Source organism: Pan troglodytes, chromosome 15 (assembly GCF_028858775.2).
Source record: "Pan troglodytes isolate AG18354 chromosome 15, NHGRI_mPanTro3-v2.0_pri, whole genome shotgun sequence".
In the NCBI taxonomy this organism is placed as follows: Eukaryota; Metazoa; Chordata; class Mammalia; order Primates; family Hominidae; genus Pan; species Pan troglodytes.
The window spans coordinates 54,154,889-54,169,460 of NC_072413.2; the positions used below are offsets into that span (position 1 = coordinate 54,154,889).

The window sequence follows — 14,572 nt, forward strand, 5'->3', positions numbered from 1 at the left end:
TGTATTCTGCAACTTTACTGAATTTGTTGATCAATTCTAATAGTTTTCTTGTAGTCTTTACAGTTTTCCAAATATAAGATTATATTATCTGCAAACAAGGATAATTTGACTTCCTACTTTCTGGTTTGGATGCCCTTTACATCTTATCTGATTACTATAGCTAGGACCTCCAGTACTATGTTGAGTAATGGTGGTGACAGTGGGCATCGTTGTTATGTTCCAGATCTTAAAGGAAAGGCTTTTCCCCATTCAGTATGATACTAGCTGTGGGTCTGTCATATATAGCTCTTATTATGTTGAGGTATGTTCATTCTATACCTAGTTTTTTGAGTGCTTTTATCATGAAGTGATGTTGAATTTTGTCAAATGCTTTTTAAGCATCAATTGAAGGATAAATCCATTTTATCCTTCATTGTGTTGATACAGTGTATCATATTGATTGATTTGCATATGTTGAACCATCCTTGCATCCCAGGAATAAATCCCACTTGGTCATGGTGAATGTTCTTTCTAATGTATTGTTGAATTAGGTTTGCTAGTATTTTGTTGTGGATTTTTGCATCATTATTCACCAGAGATATTAGCCTGTAGTTTTCTTTTTTTGATGTGTCTTCATGTGGTTTTGGTATCAGGGAAATATTGGCCTCATAGAATAAGTTTGGAAAGTATTCCCTCCTCTATTTTTTGGAATAGTTTGAGTAGGATTGGTATTAGTTCTTCTTTAAATGCTTGGTAGAATTCAGCAGTGAAGTCACCAGGTTCCGGGCTTTTCTTTACTGGGAGACTTCTTGTTACAGCTTTGATCTTACTTGTTATTGGTCTGTTCAGGTTTTGGATTTCTTCCTGGTTCAATCTTTGTAAGTTGTGTGTATCTAGGAATTTTTCCATTTCTTCTAGATTTTCTAATTTATTGGCATATAGTTGCTCATGATAGCCACTAATGATCATTTGGATTTCTGCAGTAGTATCAGTTGTAATGTCTTCTTTTTCATTTCTGGTTTTATTTATTTGGGTCTTGTCTCTTTTTTCTTAGTGTGGCTAAAGGTTTGTCAATTTTGTTGGTTTTTTTTTTCAAAAAACCAACTTTTTGTTGTATTGATCTTTTGTATTGTTTCTTTCATTTCAATTTCTGCTCTAATCTTTATTATTTCTTCTACTAATTTTGGGTTTGGTTTGCTCTTGCTTTTCTAGTCCTTTAAGATGCATCATTAGATTGTTCATTTGAAGTTTTTTCTCTTTTGATGTAGGCCATTAACAGCTATAAACTTCCCTGTTAGTACTACTTTTGCTGTATCTGATAGGTTTTGATATGTTGTATTTCCATCATCATTTGTTTCAAGATATTTTTCAGTTTCCTTCTTAAGTTCTTCATTGACCCACTGGTCATTCAGTAGCATATTGTTTAATTTACATGTATTTGTATAGTTTCCAAAATTTCTCGTTATTAATTTCTACTTTTATTCCATTGTGATCAGATAAGATGTTTGATATTTCAGATTTTTTGAATGTTTTAAGACTTGTTTAACATTTGTTTTCAAATAGCCTGTCTTCAAGCGCATATGTGACCTAACACATATGACCTTGGACAGACCACATAATGTGGTCTATCCTTGAGAATGATCCATGTGCTGAGGAAAAGAATGTGTATTCTGCAGCTGTTGGATGAAATATTTCGTAAATACCTATTAGATGCATTTTTTCCATAGTGCAAATGAAGTGCAATGTTTCTTTGTTAATCTTCTGTTTGGAAGATCTGTTCAGTGTTGAAAGTGGGATGTGAAGTCTCCAGTTATTATTGTATTGGGGCTTATCTGTCTATCTAAAGGGGCTGAGTTGGCCCCTTTATCGTTATATAGTGACTGTCTGTCTCTTCTTACAGTTTTTTTCTCGAAATCAATTTTGTCTGACATAAGTATAGCAACTCCTGCTCTTTTTTGGTTTCCATTGGCTGGAATAACTTTTTCCATCCCTTTATTTTCAGTCCATCTGTGTCTTTATAGATGAAGCTTGTTTCTTGTAGGCAACAGATCAATGGGTCAGATCAATGGGTCTTTACATTAAATGTAAATAGACTAAACTCTCATTATTAATAAGGGTTTTTGCCATTTTGTTATTTATTTTGTGGTTGTTACATGGTCTTCTCTTCCTTCTTTTCTTCTTGTCTTCCTCTAGCGAAGGTGATTTTCTCTGGTGATATGACTTAGTTTCTTGCTTTTTGTATATCTGTTGTATGTTTTTTGATTTGAGGATAACATGAGGCTTGCAAATACTATCTTATAACCGGTTATTTTAACCCAATAACAACCACTATTTGCATAAACAAACAAAAAGAAAACTAAGAAAAATGCTATGCCTTAACTTTGCCACCCCTCCACCTGCTTTTTAACTTTTTGTTGTTCTGTTTATGTCTTACTGTACTGACTATGTCTTGAAATGTTGATGTAGGTATATTTTTGATTGGTTTGTCTTTCTACTTAGGATAAGAGTAGTTTACACACCATAGTTACAGTGTTAATAATATTCTGTGTTTTTCTGTGTACTTACTGTTAGTTGTGAATTTTGTACCTTCAGGTGATTATCTATTGCTCATTAATGTCCTTTTCTTTCTGATTGAAGTACTCCATTTAGCATTTCTTGTAGGAGGGGTCTGGTATTGATGAAATTTCTCAGCTTTTGTTTCTCTGGGAAAGTCTTTATTTCTTCTTCATCTTTGAAGGATTTTTTTTCTAAATATACTATTCTAGGGTAAAGTTTTTTTCCTTCAGCACTTTATGTCATGCTACTCTTCCCTGGCCTCTGAGGTTTCCACTGAAAAGTCTGCTGCCAGACATATTGGAGTTCCATTGTATGTGATTTGTTTGTTGATTGTTTTTTTTTTCTTTCTTTTTTTTTATTTCTTGAGACAGAGTCTCGCTCTGTCTCCCAGGATGGAGTGCAGTGGCACGATCTCAGCGCACTGCAAGCTCCGTCTCCTGGGTTCACGCCATTCCCCTGCCTCAGCCTCCTGAGTAGCTAGGACTACAGGCGCCTGCCACCATGCCTGACTATTTTTTGTGTGTTTTTTAGTAGAGACAGCATTTCACCATGTTAGCCAGGATGGTCTTGATCTCCTGACCTCATGATCTGCCCGCCTCGGCCTCCCAAAATGCTGGGATTACAGGCGTGAGCCACCGTGCCTGGCCTAGGATCCTTTCTTTGTTCTTGACCTTTGGGAGTTTGATTATTAAATACCTTGAGGTATTCTTCTTTGGATTAAATCTGCTTAGTGTTCTATAATCTTCTTGTAGTTGGATATTGCTATCTTTCTTTAGATTTGGGGAGTACTCTGTTATTATCCCTTTGAATAAACTTTCTGTTCCTATCTCTTTCTGTACCTTCTCTTTAAGACCAATAATTCTTAGATTTGCCCCTTCGAGGCTATTTCCAAGATCTTGTAGGCATGCTTTTTTTGTTTTTTATTCTTTTTTCTTTTGTCTCCTCTGTATATTTTCAAATAGCCTGTCTTCAGGCTAACAAATTCTTCAGCTTGATCCACACTGCTATTAAAGGACTCTGATGCATTCTTCAGTACACCAATTGCACTTTTTCAGCTCCAGAATTTCTGCTAGATTTTTAATTATTTCAGTCTGTTTGTTAAATTTATCTGGTAGAATTCTGAATTCCTTCTCTGTGTTATCTTGAATTTCTTCGAGTTTCCTCATAAACAGCTATTTTGCATTCTCTGTGTGAAAGGTCACATATATTTGTTTCTCTATGTTTGGTCCCTGGTGCCTTATTTAGTTCATTTGGTGAGGTCATGTTTTCCTGGATCGTGTTGATGCTAGTAGATGTTCTTCAGTGTCTGGGCATTCAAAAATGAGGTACTTATTGTAGTCTTCACTTTCTGGGCTTATTTGTAGCCCTCCTTTTTGGGATGGCTTGCTGGATATTTGAAAGGACTTAGGTGTTGTGATCTAAGCTATATCGGCTTTAGGGGGCACTTCAGGCCCAGTAACACTGTGGTTCTTGGAGACTCAGAGAGAAACTGCCTTGATGGTGTTGCACAAAATCCAGGAGAATTCTCTGGATTGCCAGGCAGAGACTCTTTTTCTCTTCTCTTACTTTCTCCCAGCCATACAGAGTCTCTTTCTCTCTTCTGAGCCACCTAACGCTGGGGGTGGAGTGACACAAGCACCCCTGTGGCCAGCACCACTGTGACTGCACTGGATCAGACCTGGAGCCAGCACAGCATTGGGTCTTGCCCAAGGCCTGCTGTAACTATTCCCTGGCTACTGCCTATGTTCACTCAAGGCTCTGGGGCTCTGTAATCAGCAGGTGGCAAAACCAGCCAGGCTGTGTCCTTCCCTTCTGAGCAGCGTGGCCCCCCCAGGCCCTGGGTGGGTCCAAAAGTGCTGCCCTGATGTCAGGGACTAGAGTCAAAAACCTTTGAAGTCTACCTGGTGTTCTATTTTATTGTGGCTGAGTTGGCCCTCAAACTAGAAGGTGCAGTTCTTCCTGTTCTTGCCTTCCATTTCCAAAGGCAGAGAAGCCTTACCCCTTAGCCACTGCCACCCTAGGCCATGAGGAGTACTGCCAGACTACTGCCAATGTTCCCTTACGGCCTAGAGTCTCTTAAGTCAGCTTGTTGTGAATGCTGCCTGGCCTGGGACTCACCCTCAGGGCAGTGGGGTCCCCTTTGGTCCAGGGAAGGACCAGAAATGCCATCCAAGAGTCAAGTCCTAGAATCAGGGACCCCAAGATTCTGCTTGGTGCTCTACCCCCCTGTGGCCGTGCTGGTACGTAAGGTGCAAGACAAAGTGCCCTTTGCTTTTCCCTCTGCCTTTGTCAAGCAGAAGGAGTTTTGCCCCATAGCTACCACAGCTGGGAATGTGCTGAGTCTCAACAGAAGCCAGCAAGTCTCACCAGAAGCCACCAAGGCCCTTGATGTAGTACCTGGGTATCACTGCTGGTTATTCAGGGTTCAAGGGCTCTTCAGTTAACAGGTGATGAATTCTGGCAGGACTGGGTCCTTCCCTTCAAGGCAGTGGGTTCCCTTCTTGCCCAGGTTGTATCTAGAAATGTCATCTGGGAGTTAGGGCCTGGAATGGGGACCTCATGACTCTGACTGGTGCCCTATCCTGCTGCGGCTCAGCTGTTATCCAAGATGCAAGACAAAGTCCTCCCCACTCTACCCTCTCCTCTCTTCAGTTGGACAGAAGGAAAGGGTCTCTTTTGGAGCCACAAGCTGTGCAGCCTGAGGTTAGGGGAGGGGTGATGCCAACACTCCCTGGGCTGTTCCAGCTGGTGTCTAAGTATGTCATGTGTCCCTCCTCTCCCTGCCGCCAAGCCCACGGTCTCTGGGCCTAGCTCATCACTAGGACTCACCTAAGAGATGCAGTCCTTCTGGCCTCGACTGCCCTCCAAGTTTACATGGAGACACAGAGCACTGTATCCCTTGGTGGTGAGGTTTGCGGGGACTCAAGTTCAGACCACTGGATAGGCGATTGGCCAGGGCTGGTTTAAATGCTCCCTCCGTGGTTGGGCATCAGCTGAGTTGGTCTGGTGTTCCTTTTGCTCTAACAGAACAGCACGTAGTTCAGTGCCTCACCATTACTGTGCTCTCCCTCCTCAGCTCCCAGAGAAGCTCTTAGCACTAGGCTTGCTGCTGCTGCGTGGGGTGTGGAAAGGATGGTGTCGGTGATTCAGGACTGTTTCTTCTGTCTCTTCTAGAGCCTCTTTCAGTGATAATGAAGTTAAAACCAGGTATTATCAGTGCTTACTTGATTTTTGGTTCTCATGAAGGTGTTTTTTCTGTGTAGATAGTTGTTAACTTGGTGTCCTTGTGAGGTGGGACAATGGGTGGAGCCTTTAATTCTGCCATCTTGCTCTGCCTCCTCCTATATGCAGCATTTCTTAAGCAAAGAGAAATAAACGTTGTTGCGTTTCTGGGCTTTATAGTCCATTGGGTCAGGGGAAGTCCATGCATATATGATAGGTTAAATAATAAGAGGGTTGGGACTATAATTTCATAAAACCAATGTTAGGCGCTTATTGGCATATGGGCATTTCCTTAAACGCGGTTGGAATAGTGCATTTATACAGTGAGTTAGGGTGAGCTACCTCAAGACTGGTGCCAGATTGCAGGGTTTTCTCAGAGACTGTGTGCCCTGCCTTTGAGTCTGTCTGTCTCTAGTGTCACGTCCTGTTCATCTGCAGTGTACAGTCTACTTTGATCATAGTAGTTGCTTGTGATTTGTTGGTGCAAGTGACAGAGCAGTTGCTTTGGAAGGAAGGCAGAGTCTTCAGCCTGTAATGAAGAGCTGACCACCTCTGGAATGTGATCCTGTGATGCTGATGCAACCTCCACTTCTGGAGCCCACATTGCTTCCATTCCATGTGGATGTCGCTGTAAGAGTTCAGGCTAGTTAAGATAAACTGTGACGTCTCCAAAATGTGACTGGGAGCACCTAGCATCCCCCTTCTTGCTCTGGTTTCCCTTAGAAAATTCTTATTGACAAATACATTTTTAGGTGGCAGATATCTTTTTAAGATTCCATCTTTGCACTGTATGCCAAAAAATGTCTTGAATTTAAAAACTGTCAGTGTTGTCTACTGGAAAGAGTATGAAATTTGGAGTCAGACAGAACTGATGTAGCTTTAGGTTCTGCCTGACCTTTCCTAACTGTGTAAGTTCGTGTGTGATCAGCCATTCTGAGCCTTTTATCTGTCCACTAGGAGTAATAATGTCTCCTTCACAGGGTTTCTTGGCACATAGTAAGTGTACAGCAAATGTTATTAATTCCCATTAATATGTGAATTAATGTATGAACTCTAAACTATAAAACAGAAAAACCCTTTATTACTTGGTTAAGTTTCTTACACAGCATTTTCATTATTCTTTGCAGCTCCCAAATACCCTTACTGTAAAGACCAACTGTTTGCTCTGCATATATGAAGAGTTAAATTTTCATCACACATTTATTAAATAACTGTTTTTAAGTCTCCAGAATAAAAAAGAAAGTTAAGCCTGAAAGGCTCTTATGGGCTCGAATTGAAACACCCCTGTTGCAGCAGCTGAAACAGGTGTGGCAGCAGCACTTGGACATTTTATTTCTACAAACTTACTGGCTGAAAAGCGTGCCAGCCCAGGGAACGTTCTGACCTTCTTTCATGGGACAGTAACTTTTTGCCTTTGTAAGCAGAATTTTGTCTTTATGTCTGGGCTGTATTCTACTATACAAAAGATGGTTGCTATGGTTTGAATGTGCCCCTCAAAGTTCATGTGTTGGAAACTTAATCCCCAATGCAACAGTGTTGAGAGGCGGGACCTATAAGAGGTGATTAGGTCATGACGGCTCCACCCTTGTAAATGATTAATGGTGTTATATCAGGAATGGGTTCCTGATAAAAGGATGAGTTCAATTTCTTGCTCTCTCTGGTACACATGCTCTCTTGCCCTTCCACCATGGGATGAAACATCTAGGGAGGCCAAGCAGGCCTCTCCAGATGCAGGCTCTCTGACCTTGGACGTCCCAGTCTTTAGAACTGTAAGAAAGAAATCTTTCTTCTTTATAAATTACTGAGTCTCAGGTATTCTGTTATAGCAGCACAAAACATACTAAGATAATGGTCCTCTCATCAGCCAGCCAGCTTGTAGGTTTTCATTGCCTACCGTGTGTCCCTGTTACACTGTGCCAGGTGCCAGAGATACAGAAGGCCTCACTTTTTTAGAACTCACATTCCCTAGGAGGCAGATGGGCCAGATGGGGGGTGTGAATAGGCAGGGGAAGATTTGGTGATAGTTTTCAGGAGGAGGTGACAGTGTTCCACTTAAAATAGATTGGGGACCAGCCGGGCACAGTGGCTCATGCCTGTAATCCCAGCACTTTGGGAGGCTGAGGTGGGCGGATCACTTGAGGTCAGGAGTTCGAAACCAGCCTGGCCAATATGGCGAAACCCTGTCTCTGCTAAAAATACCCAAAATAGCTGGGCATGGTGGTGTGCACCTGTCGTCCCTGTTACTCGGGAGGCTGAGGCATGAGGATCACTTGAACTCGAGAGGCGGAGGTTGTCATGAGCCAGGATCATGCCACTGCACTCCAGCCTGGGTGACAGAGGAGACTCCATCTCAAAAAGAAAAAGAAAAAGAAAAAAAAGATTGGCAGGGAGAGGATGACTGTGGGAAGGGTTTGGGGCTTCCTGTTCCAGGAATCTATTACTGTGTAACCACCTACCCAAAACTTAGTGGCTTAAAACATGTTACTTAATGCACAATTCTGTGGGTCAGGAGTTTGGGCAGTTCTGCCCCATATGGTATCAGCTGAGGTTACCTGGTGGTCATCAGCTGGTCTGGAGTGTCCATGATGGCTTCACTCATGTCTGCTGCCTTAGCGGGGTGGCTGGAAGGGTGGGCTCTGCTGGGACCGCTGAGCAGAGTGCCTACATGTGGCCTGCCCAGCATGGTGGTCCCAGGGTAGTCGGCTTTTCACACTGGCCTTTGGAAGTCTCAGAACATCACTTCCTTTGCATGTTGTTAGTAAGCAAACCACTAGAGCCAGCCCAGATTTAGGGAGAGGGGAGTTAGACTCCACCTCTTAGTGGGAGAAGAAGCCCTCTTTAATCTACCACACTGGGTTCCTTGATAGGAGAGTGGCTGGGAGACTCTTAAGGAGGGGAGGTTGGTTGGTGTGCCGGGTGTATGATGAATGATCAAATGTACTTTTGGATCTGGGGGCAAAGATTGAATGATAGTGGACTGAAAAGCCAGCAAGTATTGGAAGCAGAATAATGGGTGTGGGTACTTTTCAAGATTCTTGGCTTTGTGAGGAGACAATGGAAATCAGAGTGGAGGCTCATAGTGAAGCTTAGGGTTGGAGGCATTTGCTTGTTTTTGCTTTGTTTTGAAGATGGGTGAGATCACCAATGACTCATTCTTTTCCAAATCATGGTTGTGCATTTTCTTTCTCTTAACTGACCTCTTAACTGATTAGACACTGTTGAAATTCTTTGGTCTTTGGCGATATAACTTTTTCCTGGTCCTGGTCCTTATGCCTGTGACAAAGAAAGGGCTATTTCCTTAAATAGTTGAATTTCCCAGGCTCTGTCCCAGCTTTCCTTGCTTCCTTATTCTGCACCTTTTTCTTGAGTAGCCTATATTATTCTCATGACTTTAACTGCCCCTGCATGGTGAAGGCCCCAGGGTTATAATTTCTCTGGAGCTCCAGACCTAACTTCAGTTGCCTCCTCCATGCCTCCCCCCGGATGTCCCTGTAATTCCTGTTCCTAACAATGCTGTCACTCTGGCCAGGCCAGAAGGCTGTATGTTGTTCCCTTTATCCCTCACCCTGTGCATCCAAACGGGTTACCAGTTACTGTGAATTTTGTCTTTAAAACCAGGGTTCTTACCTGTGGCTGCATCACTTGGGGAGCTTTGCAAAAATGCAGACCTGGAGCCCCATCTCAGGCTTATTGAACCAGACTCTCTTGGGTTTCAGGCATTCATATTTTTGTAAGGTTTTTTTTTTTCCAGGTGATACTGATGTTCACTTTGTATTGAAAACAACTCTAAAATTTTTCTCTAATCCTCCAGTTCATCTCCACCATCGCTGCTTTGGTTCAGGCTTTTATAGTTTCCTGTGGCTGCCATAACACATTACCACAAACTTGGTAACAACAACAGATGTTCATTCTCTTACAGTTCTAGAGGCCACAAGTCTGAAATCAAGGTGTCGGCAGGGCCCTGCTGCCCCTGAAGGCTCTTAAGGGGAGAATCTTTCCTTGCCTCTTCCAGCTTCTGGGGCTCCAAATGTTCCTTGGCTTGTGGTTGCATCACCCCAGTCTCTGCCTCCATCACATGGTCGTCTCCTCTCTATCCCTGTGTACCTCTTACAAAATCACTTGCCATTGGATTTAGGACCTATCGACCTAACAGTAATCGAGGATGATCTCATCTTGAGATCCTGGGCTTAATTACATCTGCAAACACCCCTTTTCCAAAAGGTCACATTCACAAGTGACATGGATGTATCTTTTTCTTTTGAGACTGAGTCTTGCTCTGTCGCCCAGGCTGGAGTACAGTGGTACGATCTCGGCCCACTGAAACCTCTGCTTCCTGGGTTCAAGTGATTCTCCTGCCTCAGCCTCTCAAGTAGCTGGGATTACAGGCATGTGCTATCATGCCCAGCTAATTTTTTGTATTTTAAGTAGAGACAGGGTTTCACCACGTTGGCCAGGCTGGTTTTGAACTCCTGACCTCAAGTGATCCACCCGCCTTGGCCTCCCAAAGTGCCGGGATTACAGGCATGAGCCATCATGCCCAGCCTTGGATTTATCTTTTTAAGGCCACCATTCAATCCACTGTACATAGCTCCCCATGGCTATGGTGGTGCTGCTGTCTGATCATCTTGCCTCTAATCTGGTCTGGTCTTGCCTCTAATTTCTTCCAGTTCCTCCTGCACTGTGCCACCCTATGTGATTACTTTATATTTCTAGTCATGTTAGCCATTTGCTTAAATCTTACCAGACTTTTCATTCCCCTTAGGGTAAAAAGCCATAACCCTTAGGGAGTACCAGTGATAGGGTTTAGCTCTGTGTCCCCACCCAAATCTCATCTTGAATTGTGATTCCTGTGTGTCAGAGGAGGGGCCTGGCGGGAGGCGATTGGATGGCGGGGTGGGGGTTGGATTTCCCCCTTGCTGTTCTCGTGATAGTGAATGAGTTCTCACAAGATCTGATGGTTTAAAAGTGTGTGTCACTTTCCCCTTCTCGAGCTTTCTCTCTCCTGTTGCCGTGAGAAGAAGGTGATTGTTTCCCCTTTGGCTTCTGTCATGATTGTAAGTTTCCTGAGGCTTCCCAGTCGAGCTTCTTGTTAAGCCTGTGGAACTTTGAGTCAGTTAAACCTCTTTTCTTCACAGGTAGTTCTTTATAGCAGTGTGAGAATGGACTAATACAACCAGGACGTTACAGTCGGGCTCCTGCCTACCTTTTACCCTCCTTTCCCACTACTCTCTCCACTTGAACTTCATACTCTCCACAGTGCTGAACTGTGTAGTCCTCCTTGCCTTGCACATTATATCACCCCTGCATTCTCCATTTAGACTTCTTACTTAGATTTCTTTTTCTTTCTTTTCTTTTTTGACAGTCTTGCTTTGTCACCCAGGCTGGAGTACAGTGGCATGATCTTGGCTCACTGTAGTCTCCGCTTTCCTGGCTCAAGTGATCTTCCCACCTCAGCCACCCGAGTAGCCGTGACTACAGGTGCATGCCACCACGCCAGGCTAATTTTCGTATTTTTTGTAGAGGTGGGGTTTTGACACATTGCCCAGGCTGGTCTCGAACTCCTGGGCTCAAGCTGTCTACCTGCCTCGGCCTCCCAAAGTGCTGGAATTACAGGCATGAGCCAGCGTGCCTGGCCAAGATTTCGACAGTTCAAGCAGTGCTTCCACCATGAAGCCTTCTCTAATGCGTCCTGCCATGTGCCTTGTGCTATAAGTGCATCTTGTTACATGTGTATTTATCATATTTGTTATTGTGCCTTTCTCTCCTTCTGAGCAGAGAGCTCTGTGAAAGCAGGGAAGCTGATAATACACCGTTGTAGCTCTAGTACTTGGCATTATGAATATTGAATGAATGACCATGTAGCTTAACCTAATTAGAAACTTGTCTCATGGTGACACTGGTTTTTCCAGTGCTACTTTAATTATTTCCAATAGGATTTTTCATCTAGATGTATTAAGTAAGTAGGCAGTCTGTAAGTAGGCTGGCTTATTATTTGCTTAACCTGCAATATCTGTGCCTCTATGCTTAGGCAATTTAAATTAAAATGTTTCTGCATGTGTTAAGGTTGACACTTCTGGTTTTTTTCCCTCCCTTTATATTAGATATGACTTTGGGGTTGTAACTCGTGGAAATCAAATTGAGTTAGCTGAAGCTGAAGGAATTTTGTCAAGAATGGCTGGAGTACATCTGGGCCAATAGAAACCCTTAAGGATCCTCTTTCCATTGCTTTTTGTGCTTGTCTCTGTTCTTCTGCTTCCTTCTTCACTTTGTCTGCTTTTTCAGCCATATAACACTTTGTGACATCCCCACAGCTCCTGTGTTTACATTTTACAGCTCTAGCCAGCAACTGAGAATGGATGACTATCTCTCTGTCCCAATTTTGTATTTTCCAAAACTAGAATGTTATTGGCCAGGTTGAGTCAGATGTCAGCCTCTGGCCAGTCAGCCCCAGAGTGGTGGGGAAGATGTTGGCATGGCCATTTCATTCAAACGTGGTGCTGGGGTTCAACTTTTGGAGTTAAGGAATAGATGCCAGAGAAGGAGGTATAGTTGTGATCAGATAGCCAAACAAGCGTCTGCTGCACTCTTACGAGGCTGAGGCCTGTTGACCTGGAGTCTATAGTTGAGGCAAGAAAGATGCAGCGCAGAGTTGTGCCAAACCCCTCTCAACTCCAGTGGGGATGGCACCAGATTCAAGAGGCTGAAGAAGAGACTCAGAGCCAGCAGATGAGACATGGGGTTTTGTTGGTGGCTTACATACAGGGGAGAAAGCCAGTGGCGGTGGGTTGAGCGGGAGAACCACAACTGCATATAAAAGGCATGCAGTTAACATAGCATTTTCATTTAACATGCTCCCCCTAACTGCCACCTGCAAACCTTCACTTAACCAAAGCAAAGGGCCATGATATCCTGGAGAGCCTGCGTTCCATGGGACTGGATGGGCACTCAGATGTTCCTCATAGATAAGGAATGACTCTCTGGTTTGGCCACTCTTGGATACCGTAGCTTGGAACTCTGAACACACATTCAAGTGCATCTACCATACAGGGTCATTCTCAATCACATTATTGCTGTCAAGTGCACCTGCCATACACACAGAGCTGGGTAGAAGTGAAGGGCATACATAGCAAGCCTTGCCAGATCTTGTACTAATTGTGTGTAGGCCACAGTAGTGAAAATGTTCCTCTAAGTTGTTTACAATCCTGGCTGTAATTGGTTCACATATGCTTCCTTTAATATAGAATGTTCATCTTGATTTAAGTGACATGGAAATATATTAAAACAAAACGGGTTTGTAATGGTTGTTGACTCATGGATACTTTATAGTAGTCATCACAAACACGTTTAAGAAAATAGTGTACATGATTCTGATCTGCCTGAGAAAAACTAGAGGAATAAGACTTGAAATAAATTATCTTTTTATTCTGGAGACATTTTTATATAGCTGACATTCCTTTGTGCTGGAAATGGAAACATTAAAAAGGCAATGGGAATAACTTACAGTGATAATTTGAAACCATTGTCAGACTGTGACGCTGACTTGACTGGTGAAACAAACACACAAAGCCCCTTTCTTCCAACTTCTGTTTCCCAGTGGGCTTCACAAGTTCTTGCTTCCCCCGTCCGGCCACTCCCTTCTGGGTGTAGCTGGAAAAGTGGAGAAGGCCCAGGGATCTGTGGGACAGGAAGAAGCCACCAGACCTGCTGTCTCCTAACCTTGGTGTTCTGGGGGAGCCTTGGAGCTGTCATACATACCTCTGTAAATTTTAAATGTTCCTTGTTTTAGTTTTTTTTTTTTTTTTTTCTTGAAAAGAACTTCCGCCAAGGTGGAAGCAGAGAATAGTTGTGTTAATGTAGCAATATGGACCATCAGTAAGAACATACAAGGACCGATTAATCCAGAGTTAGAAAATACAACTGAAAATTGAAATGCTAACTGTGATCCTGCATGTCTTTTAAGCACTGGTATTAGCTAAATACAGGAAACCTGCTTAAGGACATTATATGTTTTCCAGATGACTTCTAAGTTATTTGACAATTTGTGGACTAAAACTCGTGTATATTTTTGCAAGCTAATTTTTGCTAACAAAAATATATTTAATTTCTGCAAGCTGTCTTTTGCTAATCTGACAGCGTAGGGTTCAAACAGAAATGAGAGTGAATGTGGAGGATTCTGAACTTTTGAGAAAGCAAGTAACTAAATTGGTTGTCTTACAAATAAAGATCCTGCAGACAACATTAACATGGTTTGAAAGTGAGCGATGAGGTTTAATTAGTATGCTGTTTTCTAACTAGTTCATTTAAAAATATTTCTCAAGTGTATCTCTGGGGTCTATTAGAATGGTGCTAGTTGAATTGAGCCAGCCCTAATACAGCCTCTGCAGAATACTCATTTGCTTATTTATACTCTGCCTCTTTCCAAAAAGATTTGAAGAATCTGACTTTATAAAATAGGAAACCTATAATTACTTGTACATCACTCTTAAATTAAGTTCCTAGAAGTGATTTGAATTTCATTACAGCTGAAGTCTGTATTGCAACCCTTTCCTTTTGTGGAGTGTTTAGTGGGCAATTCTTTTATGACCATTCCTGTCTTTTCCCTTATTCAATACCTCTAACTTTTATGTTTAAAACTTGAAAAATCTGCAGATAGATGAACTCTTTCCTCTCTGTTTCTAGGTACAATGGTGCTTTACCCAATGGAGATAGAGGACGGAGGAAAAGTAGATTTGCCCTCTACAAGCGGCCCAAGGCAAATGGTGTCAAACCCAGCACTGTCCATGTGATATCCACGCCCCAGGCGTCCAAGGTAGGT

General features: G+C 42.7%; 1 protein-coding gene across 2 annotated transcripts in view; it reads left to right on the plus strand.

Moving 5' to 3' along the window:
- PELI2 (pellino E3 ubiquitin protein ligase family member 2) overlaps positions 1-14,572 on the plus strand; it is a 178,414-nt gene that overhangs the window by 45,576 nt on the left and 118,266 nt on the right. For both annotated transcript variants that reach the window (XM_522860.8, XM_009427848.5), the window contains exon 2: positions 14,437-14,566. In XM_522860.8, the coding sequence (XP_522860.3) occupies positions 14,437-14,566 (130 nt within the window). The remainder of the gene's footprint in view (positions 1-14,436; positions 14,567-14,572) is intronic.